At 35.0% G+C, this 12,354-nt stretch overlaps 1 protein-coding gene across 3 annotated transcripts in view; it reads right to left on the bottom strand.

Annotated features, from left to right (window-relative positions):
* LOC111076624 (inositol polyphosphate-5-phosphatase A) overlaps nucleotides 1-12,354 on the bottom strand; it is a 27,503-nt gene extending 15,149 nt beyond the window's left edge. For 2 of the 3 annotated variants that reach the window (XM_022370480.2, XM_022370484.2), the window contains exons 1-3: nucleotides 12,177-12,354; nucleotides 11,785-12,015; nucleotides 9,673-9,852 (exon numbers count right to left, since the gene is read on the bottom strand). In XM_022370480.2, coding sequence (XP_022226172.1) covers nucleotides 9,673-9,852; nucleotides 11,785-12,015; nucleotides 12,177-12,236 — 471 coding nt within the window. In that variant the 5' untranslated portion in view covers nucleotides 12,237-12,354. The remainder of the gene's footprint in view (nucleotides 1-9,672; nucleotides 9,853-11,784; nucleotides 12,016-12,176) is intronic. The other variant, XM_022370483.2, reaches the window with a different exon arrangement.

Genomic DNA, 12,354 nt, shown 5'->3' with positions numbered 1-12,354 from the left:
CACAGTTTCCAAATGCCTCAATCCCATAAGTGAGTACAGGTACTAGGTATGCTTTTGCTATCTGCATCCGGATGCTAACTGGTATAAATTGCTTGGTAATATTAAGTGCCCTTAAGATCCCATATGTTTTTCCAACTGCTTTGCTCACATGATCATCCCACGACAGAGTACTATTTATTATAAAGCCTAAATTAGTTGTCTTCTCTATGTAGCTAATGGGAGTGTTTGATATTTCTACACGTCTCAATATAATTTCATTTATTTTTTTCTTGTTTTTGTATATAATCAAGCATTTTGACTTCGTTGGATTGAGGCATAGTCGATTTTTGGTTGCCCACGCACTAATTTTCTCAAGCTCTCTATTGGTAACATTTATACACTCATCTATTCGATTTAACGGTCGACTAACATATAATTGGACGTCATCGGCGTACATGTGCACTTTACAGTCGGACAATACTATTGGCAACTCATTTACATAAATGGAGAACAATATCGGGCCAAGTACTGATCCCTGTGGGACACCACACTTAACATAGGCAAAGGACGACATTTTCCCTTCAGCAACAACAGCCTGGCTCCTATTTAGCAGATAGGATGATAGCAACCGTACTGCAGAGTCAGAGAAGTTGTAGGATTCGCGAAGCTTTGCGATGAGGATGCGGTGGTCAACTGAGTCAAAAGCTTTAGTGTAGTCAAGAAGAGTTAGGAACGTTACATTTCCGTCGTCTATTCTTTCACGGATATCCTCTACAATTTTTATCATTGCAGTTGTGCAACTTCTATTTGTTCTGAATCCAGATTGATTGTTGTTTAGTAATGTGTGCTCTGTAAAAAATGAATTTATTTGTTTAGCTACCAAGGTCTCGAACGCTTCTGACAGGGTCGGGAGTATGGATATTGGCCTATATTCTGCAGAGTTTGCTTTTGGGATAGGGATTATTTTAGCCTCCTTCTACTTTTCCGGGAACGTTGATGTGGTAATGGCTGTGTTGAAAATGTGAGTAACGTGCATGATGATTCTAGGGAGTATTATTCTCAAAAATTTCGGGTTCATATCGTCTAGGCCAGTAGCATTTGATTTAATCTTAAGAATGGATTCTAGAACATCACAAGGACTAACACAACAGAAACTAAAGATCGGAAGCATGGGCGGTGATGTCAAGTTCAGGGTTGGTGGTGGGTCCGGTACAACTAATTGCAAAATTTTTTTGCTAACTTCATTTACGTCCATGTCAACTAGTGAGTTTCTTGTTTTTTTGCCAATTCCTATACTTTTAATCACTTGCCATTTCTGCTTGCTACACAGAGCGTTGTTAAACTTTGACGAGTAGAAGGCGGTCTTAGCAGAGTATATTAGTTTAGTTACGTCTGATCTTAATGATTTGTACATATTAAAGTGGCTTTCAGTCTTATATCTTTTAAATTTTTTAAAAGCCTCATTTCGTTTGATGTTACCCAGCTTTATCTCCGGGTTGAACCATGAGTTATCTGTTCGTTTGACTGTCTTTCTCTTAATAGGTACATGTTCACAGTAAAGATAGTCAATGTTAGATTGAAGTTGGGCAAGCTGAGAATTTACAGACAACATATAATGTATTGATGTCCAGTCAAGGATGCTAATGTCAGTGTGTAGTTTTTCAAGGTCAATGTTCTTGAAGTCTCTGTAAAAGGTGCCATAATTATCGTAGTCAGGATTAAAATCATAGGTCAATAAATAAAAATAAAATAAGGTCATGTTTTGAATACCCTGGTGCTGTGAGTTGGTCATATAGTAGAATTTTGTCAGTACTGTCGACAAAGAATAGGTCTAGTAGTGTGTTTCTTGTTTTTGTAAAGTGTGTGGGGAGCTGGTGGTTCACTATATTTAAGTCAAGGCTCAACATGCTATCTGCTTTCATTTTGATTACCCAGGTAATCCTACTACAGTTGAATTTTTCATTAGCCCATAGTGTTAGTTGCTTTCCCTAAGTAACAGTAAGCTATGTAATCGTGTTTGTTTCTCGAAACACTGGCTTTTTTGAGTAACAAGGGTAAATTGCGTATAAAAATATTTAATTTCTATTTATTTATTGTTATACCCGTACTCAAAAACGAGTTAAGGGGTATATTAGATTTTTGGTAAAAGTGGATGTGTGTAACGCAGAGAAGGAATCGTTTCCTACCCCATAAATTATATATATATTCTTGATCAGCATCAATAGCCGATTCGATATAGCCATGTCTGTCTGTCCGTCTTGTTGAGCGCCTGGATCTCAAAGACTATAAGAGTAAGGGTAACCAAATTTGGTTTCCAGACTCATGTGATATCACACTGCTACAAGTGTATTTCAAAATTTCGCCCCGCCCCCTTCCACCCACGCAAAGTACGAAAATCTGTGGCAGGCACAATTTTAAAGATACGATAAAACTGAAAACGCAGTATCGTAGAGAATGACCAGATTGCCGAACCTGAATCAGATCGGATCATATATAGTCAATTATAGCCAGAATGAAAAAATTCATTCTCTGTTGGTTCTTCCGCCCCGTCCTGTCAGAGACCCGCTACCTATCTCTTTCTCGCCCGCACACTCTGCCGCGTTCAGTGCGCGAGCAACCCCTAGCGGAGGAGATGTAGAATATACATTGTAGATGTAGATAAGAGATGTAGCAAAAAAATGTAATTTTTTATTTTAAAATTCTAAAAAATCATAAGCTCAAAAATGTATGTACTGACGAAGTACGGGTAAAGGTAGAGTCGCGTCCCCAGAAGCGACTCACACGTTCCTTCTCGTTTTCTTATAAAATTGTAGATTTACATATTTGTTCTTGTACTGTTTTCTTTTTTGCCAAAGAACCTTTCGTTAATGTGTTCATGTTCGTAAGGTCGACGCACAGTGGGGCCTCAGCCGCAAGGAGGTGGCGAAAGTCCATGAATTTTTTGAACGCTTTGGATAAAATGAAAACACGAATCCGATAGAGAATTTCCCAGAGCTTTCAAAAATGTAAGTTTTAAGAAAATTTTGTTTAGTAGATATGAGCACTAGGCTGGGCCAAAATTTGACCAACTTATTTTTAAGGGACACCCCCCAGTTCTGTTCTTTGTTATTCAATAAAATTATAGAATTTTTTTGAAATTTTTAGTTTAATGTTTAGGGCAGAGATGGGCACGCCGTGGCTCTTTCAGCTCCCGCGGCTCTTTCCAAAATGTTTTTCGGGAGGCGGCAGTAAGTTTTTTTTTTTACAAAAACAATGACACAGAAATTTGGCGTCAAAGAGACGGCAAAAATGCTTCGAAGGCGCGAACCCGAGATTGCAACAACACATCATGTGTCTTGGGCTACGCACATGAAAATCAGAGCAACAACAAAGTGTATTCACTTTGCTCGCCCATTCTGTCTGGCTCATGACTGCTACGCGTCGCGACGGGGGTTGTTTTTTTTTTGTTTTTTTTGTCTGGCTCTTTCCGTTAGTTTTCGTGCCCATCACTAGTTTAGGGGTTGCTACCACTAAAAGAAAATACACTTTTTTAGTTAAATATACATTAAAAATTTGAATTCGTCGGTTTTTTTAAAATAATATTGAAACTTAGAAACTAGTTAATATTGATAATAAGGTATTTTGATTTTTTTTAGTTACTGTTAAAAAATTAACGATTAGTGAAAATCAAGAAGTTTAGCTGAGGTTGATATATTTAGATAACTAGTTCGCAAAAACTTGTGCAGGTCTTTTACTGCAAATAACTGATGAATGAAAAATAAAATTTCAAAAAATAAATAAAAAATAAATTACTTTTGAATCCAAGGTAATAAAACAAGGGTGTGCCCTTTTAAATTAAAAAAAAAAATTCTTTGGCCCAGTCTAATGAGCACACAAAGTTGAACAATTTTTCCGTGTGCAAAAATGTATTTATTTTTTATTGACCTACTGAATTTTTCAGGTAAATTAAAAAGTAATCTTTTTGAGGTATGATTCGGTTTTTGGGATATTTTACTAGGTGTATTCAATTTGATCAATATTCAAAGAAAAACTGGTCCGTTGCATAGACAGTTCTAGAGAAAAACTTATTTTCCAAACCATCTAATTTTTGCGTTGTTTTTTAACTTAAACTTGAAATTAAAACGAGAAGGAACGAGTGAGTCGACTCTACTTATACTCAGTCAGTATATATATTTTTAAGATTATATTTTTTTAAATTTTAGAAAAAAAAAAATTTTTACATTTACAATTTTTTTGCTACATCTGTTATCTACATCTACTATGTATATTATACATCTATTATGTAGATTATATATGTACCATTTAGATTCTATATCCCTTCCGCTAGAGGGCGGTCGCGTACATAACGCGGCAGACTGTGCGAGAGAGAAAGATAATGAGGAGCGGGTTTCTTGCAGGAGGGGGCGGGGGAAGCAACTGATAACACTAGTCAACACTAGAATTAGGCTGTGGCCCAAAATAACTTTTTCTTATAGATTTCGGGGTTTAAATTTTTTTAACGAATTATGGTTTTTTTATGCTGTAGTTTTTTTTGTAAAGAATTTTTTAAAATATGGTATTTTTTAATGTTGTTTTCAGAGGTAGTGCTTCTATTTTTCACATAACTTAAGTATCTTATATTTCGTTGCATAAAACTTTGACGTTCTGAAAAGCTGACAAATGCAGCTATAAATCCGGCCCAGACCCTTTGTACCTGCAGCTTCTTTCCCGAAATTTTGTCTTTAAAAACTCGGGAAAAGTCGAGAGAAAAATAATTCTTGGCATGCATTATTAGTTTTAGATAGACGCATTATTTAGGCGTCGTTTAAGGTATTGTTCATTCATTCTATGCAACCAGATATAAGATACTTAAGTTATGTGAAAAATAAAAGCACTAATTTCAGGTAAAATTATTTTTGAGTCGTTTTAGATTTTAATGAACAATACCTTAAACGACGCCTAATTAATGCGTCTATCTAAAACCAAAAATGTTGGCCAATAATAATTTTTTTTTCCACTTTTCCCGAGTTTTTAACGACAAAATTTCGAAAAAAAATACCGCAAAAAATTATGAAATTTGAACTTGAAAGCTTAATATCTTCCAGGCGTTAAGCTGCAGATACAAAGTGTTTGGGTACGATTTATAGTTGCATTTGTCAGCTTTTTATCTTGCAAAGTTCTTTGCAACCAGATATAAGATACTTAAGTTATGTGAAAAATAGAAGCACAACCTCTGAAAAAAACCAGGAATAAAAATACCAGATTTTAAAAATTCTTACAAAAAAATGACACCATAAAAAATAAAGTACTACAAAAATTTTTAAATCACAAAATCTATTAGAAAAAGTCATTTTTGTTCACAGCCTAAATAAAAAGTTCAATTTTGTCGAGTAGTGTAATTAATTTCTTCATTCTGGCTATAATTATAATCCGATCTGATTCAGATTCGGCAATCTGCGTTGCACACATCCACTTTTACCACAAATACAATATACAACCTAACTCTTTTTTGAGTACGGGTATTTTTGTAGATTAAAAAAAAATATATTTCATTAAAAATAAAATTAAAAATTATTATGTATAGGGAAAATAACCATTAAACTTTCTGGATTGAAAAAACAAAAGTTCAACTTTGTATATTTTATGTAAAGCTTCTAGACATTGTAGAACATTGTAGACATTTAATCTTCCAAACTGAATTTTTGGAAAATTTCCCTTTCAACTGTTATTAATTTAGCAAGCTGAAATGGCCGAAGGCCCCACTGCGCGATGATCTATTTCCGGGCACTTCAACTGAATCAACCGGGCACCTAAAACTTCATATGGGCAGTTCCTATCTGGCGTTAAGTTACATTCGTACGACAAAATGTTGAAAAAAATAGTCAAAAAACTGAAATTTCGAAAAAAGATTATCCTCGTTGAATATAATTTGGTTAGACCTATATTCTCCAGAAAAATGGCAATAATCGAGCGTACCGTTTTAAAGATATAAGCCAAAGTATGGTGGTTTTCGAGGTTGGGGTACAAAATGGCAAAACTCTGCGAATTGGATAGGGCTATCTGTATACAATTTTTTGTGCTAATAAATGAAGTATTGAGAGTTAATTTTCAAACTTATTAAATGTAAAAACTTTTCCTGTTTGTTTGTTAAAAATCCGCGGAGGCATCTGTCGAACGTTACTGGCGTTACGTTTCCAAATTCCGCGATTATAAAAGCCTAAAAATATACTGTTAGCCAAGTTTCGACCAACGTTCTGATAATGGTTTAAGGTAGTTTAATATATTAGAAAGACTTTAAGGAGAAACTTTTATCAAGAATCATCTTCTTCCTAGGAGATAATAGTAAAAGAAAACATGTCTACTACATGTCTAAACACGTGAACTTTTGCTTATTTTCTTAGGTTTTAGGATGAAAGTTAATGAAATTATATGTGAATAAAGTAAATTAGTTACCTTTCAATAAATTTAGAAAAAAATATCCGGAAAAAATTATATAGAAATCGGGTTTTATTGACTTTTATGATTTTTGGCCTGGTGGACCTTTTGGCGGAACTGTTACACATATGAACTATTTTTCCGTAATTTTGACGAAAGAAAAAATTTAATTTAAATAATAACAAAAAATAATTGTTTTTCCAGTAAGTTAATTTAATTCCTAATAATTGCAAATTTTTAAAATTAGTAATTAATTAATATTTTGTGGTACAACCCTAGGCAAAGGGGTAATGAAAGAGCTTTTTATTAAAAAAAAACTAGCCTGAGGATCGGTTTTAAAATCATGTTGAGCTGGATCACAACTGCAAAAACTCCAAAGGAGCTAGCAAGGACACCTACCAAAAAGTCACTTCAAAGTGTTTAAAGAAAAAAAAAAGAGAAGGAACGTGCGAGTCGCTTCTGGGGACGCGACTCTATTTTTATACTACGGGTATAGTCAGAATATAAATTTTTGAGCTTATGATTTATGTAGAATTTAAAAAAATTTTAAAATTTTTTTCTACATCTGTTATCTACATCTACAATGTATATTATACATCTAACATGTATATTATACATGTACCATTCCAAATATTCTCCGCTAGCGGGCACTCGCGCAGTGAACAAGGCAAAGTGTGCGAGAGAGAAAGAGAATGAGTAGCGGGTATCTGACTGGAGGAGGTCCGATTTGATTCAGATTCGGCAATCTGGTAGATATGGCCATTCTTTACGATACTGCGTTTTTAGTTTAATAGTATCTCTAAAATTGTGCCTGTCACAGATTTTCGTCCTTTATGGAGGCGGAAGGGGGCGGGGCGAAATTTTGAAATACACTTATAGAAGTGTGATATCACATCAGTCTGGAAACAAAATTTGGTTGCTCTAGCTCTTATAGTCTCTGAGATATAGGCGCTCATCAAGACGGACAGACGGACATGGCTATATCGACTCGGCTAAGCTGATCAAGAATATATATATTTTATGGGGTCGGAAACGTTTCCTTCTCTGCGTTGCACACATCCACTTTTACCACAAATACAATATACCCCTTAACTCTTTTTTGAGTACGGGTAAAAAAAAGCTTAAAGTGATCGAAGGAAAAATCAAATTGAGGTGATTCAGATTGGTCACGCATTATATTCTCGGATGAGATTATTAAAATTAGCACAAAGTCAAAGAATACCTACAGATCGCGAACTATGACAAGGTGCATAATCGTCCTGAATGATGAGGTTTTTCATCTCAGCATCGGATTCAATTCTAGGCACAACTCAAGTGAGATCTTTTCATATTTTTTTGCATTAACCAAACCCTGAACTAATAAAAGGCATTCAGTTTTATACTTAGATTTCATCCCCATATCAAAGTATAGAATACGAATATAGAATATATAAAACGAATTAAAGTGACAATTATACGGTTAACAATTAATCGATTAATATTTCCGAAAACCAGCGACTAGAGATGTCACAGATGCATGAAATTTCAAACTTCGGCTTTTTTGTCGCTGGGGGTGTGTTAGAAATTCTTAAAATCTGTTGTTTTTCTTAAACTGTTGTTTTAACAATCCTCTCTTTAGATCAGCTATGGTAGTTTCGTTTTTTTAAGAGAGTCGAAGAAAACAACAAAGCTCAAATCTAAATCTATGTTTCAAGCTCGACATGTTTCTCTCGTTGACGGATTTGCAGTTTTTATTATGCATTTGACATTCCCTTAAAGATCTCGACACAGGGACTTATCTGGACATGGCAAAATGGCGATCTTTTAGGATTAAAAACAATTCCTGGCGAGCTTTTTTTTAGTTTTTTAGATAAATATCCTTTTGAGAGGCATTTTTCAACTTTAATAAGAATGTAATGTATTCTCAAGAACGCATACATACACCTTTTTGATCAAAACGCAAAGTTCAAACTAGGAGTATGGGGTTCATAAGTATCAACCTAGCATATCTAACGGTATTGTTTTCAAGATTTTCTAGTTTCTGTGAATGCAAAACATATTTTCTGGAGTCTAACGAAACATATACAGGCATGCTCCGGCTTTCGTTTTTGCGTTTTAAGTTTTCAGCCAAAAGTCAAACTTTTCATTTCAAGGCGCTCTGACATTCGCTCAAGTAAGGTTTATTTCCTCCTGTACTGTTGTGCGCAAAATTTACTACTGTTATACCCACGCGTTAGTACCAGCTCATACAAAAAGGTCTCTGTTATGTTTAACAGAGACTTATCGATAACCAAATCGGGCTCCCACAGCTATTCGGAATAATCCACTAATCTGTTGCCCAGACCATTTTTATGGTTGGTTTTAAGGTTGGTTGAAAAAAAATTGTTTATAAAAAGAGCACACGCCAATTGCCCTGTTAATGGTGTCAAATCCATGTCAATGCATCAATCAGTTATTTATTTTTTTTCATTTTGCAATTAAGATTCGTTTTGTTTTATAAAAAGCCGTTAACTTTTCCTTCCGGCGCAGAATTGGTTGCAGTTTGAAAAACCGAAAAAAGTTTGCGTTTTACAATGTCGCACAGTATTATTCGAACGTCGAAGTTTCATCTCTTTTTTTGGTTTTTCTCACAGTTTTTACCTCCATCTTGCACCATTCACGTCAGGAATAATTGTAAGCCATATATTCCTGATCTGTGTATCAGCTGTTCTCTCAATCCACACACGCTCTCGATAGGCAACTATCGATGTAAATCTGTGGATTCCGCTTATAGCCATATGGCATTAGACTTAGACTTAGACAGCAAAATTTTATCCACAAAGTAAAATTCGATAAATTCTGCCGCAGCGCTGCTCCTAGCTCAACTGGACCGCGAGCTTGAGGCATATATAGCTCTAGCTCGGACTGCAGGCATTTCCTATAAGGCCATCTTTATTTTTCCAGCTAGTCAGTTAGCAAAGTCTAATATCATATGGCTATTATGTTTCTGGATACTCAAGTCACTCCTGCCACAGTTTTTTTTAGATGAAGTTTGACATGAATTTTTCGATATATGGTCGCACCTTTACCCTCATAGTTTCACAACTGAATAGTAAAATCCTATACTTAATAAATATTTCATATATATCACCGTAGTTTTCGACGAAAAAAACAAAAACGACGAATACATGTAGCCCACGAACTGTAGGGGATAGGACCAAAGATTTTTCCTGTACGAGTGTTCAGAGTGAGAGTTACTTCTAGGAGACTAAAGACTAAGAGTTACGAACATTTAGGTACGCAAAATATATAAATACTTACTTCCGGAAAATAGTTCTGCGGAAATTTAGACTTTTCCTTTGTTGCAATAGCTTCAATATTACCGCAATATATGCGTTTATCTTTAACTTCTTGAATTTTTTCTTCCCAGTTGTGAGTTATAAAATTCCATATTTTCAAAGACACTATGTCTTCGTGAACGAAGTAGAGACTTCCAAGGGCCTATAAAAGACAATATTAATTTAAGTGTAAAATATAAATTTGTACATTCAGACTTTGTGATAAATGAGTATATTTTCAACATGATTTGAGCCATTTTATAATAAAAACGAGAAGGAACGTGTGAGTCGCTTCTGGGGACGCGACTCTACTTATACCCGTACTCAGTCAGTATATACATTTTTGAGCATATGATTTTTTAGAATTTTAGAATTAAAAAAAAAAAAATTTACATTTAACATTTTTTTGCCACATCTGTTATCTACAAATACATAGACAATGTATATTCTACATCTAACAAGTAGATTGTACATGTACCATTTAGATTCTACATCTCCTCCGGTAGGGGTTGCTCGCGCACTGAACGCGGCAGAGTGTGCGAGCGAGAAAGAGAATCAGTAGCGTGTTTCATGCAGGGGGAGACGGGGAAAGCAACTGAAAATGAATTTCTTCATTCTGGCTATAATTATGATCCGATCTGATTCAGATTCGGCAAATCTGGTAGATATAGTCATTCTCTAAGATACTGTACTGTGGGCGGATGGGGGCGGTTCGAAATTTTGAAATACACTTGTAGCAGTGTGATATCACATGAGTCTGGAAACCAAATTTGGTTACCCTAACTTTTATAATCTCTGAGATCCAGGCGCTCAACAAGACGGACGGACGGACAAACAGATATGGCAATTCTTTTACTTCCAAAGGAGGATAATTTGGAAAAATGCGTCCGAATTCAAATCTGTGTGATTCGGTTTTAGAATCTTGATAACGATAGTGTTTCAATCCCAAATTGTTTTGCGATACCTTTAAAAAAAATCTTACTTGATACAAAAATCTGCTTGTCTTTTGGAAATTGAAATGTTTTAGTTAAATATGACATTGTTTTGGCAATCGAATTATATGATACCAAAACAAAACGAAAAATTCGTGAATTATGAACTATGGATATCGATGTTTTATCTATCAACGGGAATTTGCAATGTTGATTTTTTGAATTAAGAATTTTACGAATTTTAAGACAGAGATGGCAGGAGGCAAAACGACAAAGTAGTGTGATTAGCCGTCTCCACAGTACAATCTGTCAAAGAGCTGTGTCACTATTTGTACCAAGACGTTTTTTCCAAACACGCACAGCTGATTTATACCAGCGTTGAAAAGATTCACCGCGCCACTGCTTCAAGCTGACTATAACCATAAGGCATATTGATAATTTCTACTCACTTCCAAGCCGGAATAAGGATACCAATCTCTCTTTAAGGCCTGTCTCCAGCACCGCGGAAAATTCCTGCCAGAAATTTACTAGTTATTCCGTGAGAGTGTGGAACATAGCTAAAACAGGGTTGAATCAGCTGTGTTTTGTAAACCGTGCCAACTGTAAAATTCTGCTAAAATTCAAAAAGGAAAAAAATGCACTCTGAAGATGATGTGATTGTGTTGATGGCGGCATATATTGTTGCAAAACAAAAAAGAATAATTTTCATCTCTCTTTTTGGTTTTGCAGACAGTTTTTGCCTACATCTTGCACCATTCACTTCAGGAAGAATTGTAAAGTATATATTCCTGAGCTGGGTATCAGCTGTTCTCTCAGTCCACACAAGGTCCCGATAGGCAACTATCGATATAAATCTGTGGATACCGCTCGTGTTGCTGGATACACACTCCAGGAAAACGTAACGGAAAAATTTGTTTTTTTTGTATGAAGTTTGACAGGAATTTTAGATTCCGCGGTGCTGGATACTATGCTTTACTCTCTTCCCATCAGTAAGACTTAGCAGTTAAGGGTACCTACCATTAAAGAGATGGTTGACATACATACATTTTTTAAATATAAACAAATATATTAAATCCTAAGATTCGATATACATACATACGTATATGTATGTATCCATAAAGAAATACAGTGTATACCAGGTGCGACTGGTTGTATTTACTTACCGTAAAGTGTTCAGCTGACTTAAAATCTTCATCCATATATGCATGAATGGAGTTATAAGTTGCCATTACACTGGCATCACACAAGCATCTGATAAATTCTTGCACGTGTTCCATTGATTTTTCGTAAGTTTTTCCTCCGACTTCTTGAAGGTGCAAAGCTAAAAATTTTGGTTGAATATACGACACCTTGGAAAGAAATTCATGAAGCCATGTCTGAAGAAGTCCTTCTGGCTGCATAGACATTATAATGAAATCATTGAAATAACTTTCGTATGTACACGATAATTTATGAATATTCATGCATTCTAATATTGTTGCATACATTTATAAAAATGTACATACATACATTTTAAAATGTAAACAAACATTTTTCCCCCATTTCTTTTACTTACATCTTCAAACAAACTACCAACGTTAGCTGTTACAAGTAATACTTTGGAAGGTACATCCATTTTCTTTAAAGTATCAGTTTTTCCGATTACCCTTTTAAAAAATATGTATAATTGCAATATTCCCCATATGTATATTGAACACACAAATAGTAATAAGTATTGGGATGTTCTTTGAATT

This window comes from Drosophila obscura, unplaced genomic scaffold (assembly GCF_018151105.1).
Source record: "Drosophila obscura isolate BZ-5 IFL unplaced genomic scaffold, ASM1815110v1 contig_194, whole genome shotgun sequence".
NCBI lineage: Eukaryota > Metazoa > Arthropoda > Insecta > Diptera > Drosophilidae > Drosophila > Drosophila obscura.
This window is presented reverse-complemented; position numbering and strand designations above follow the sequence as displayed.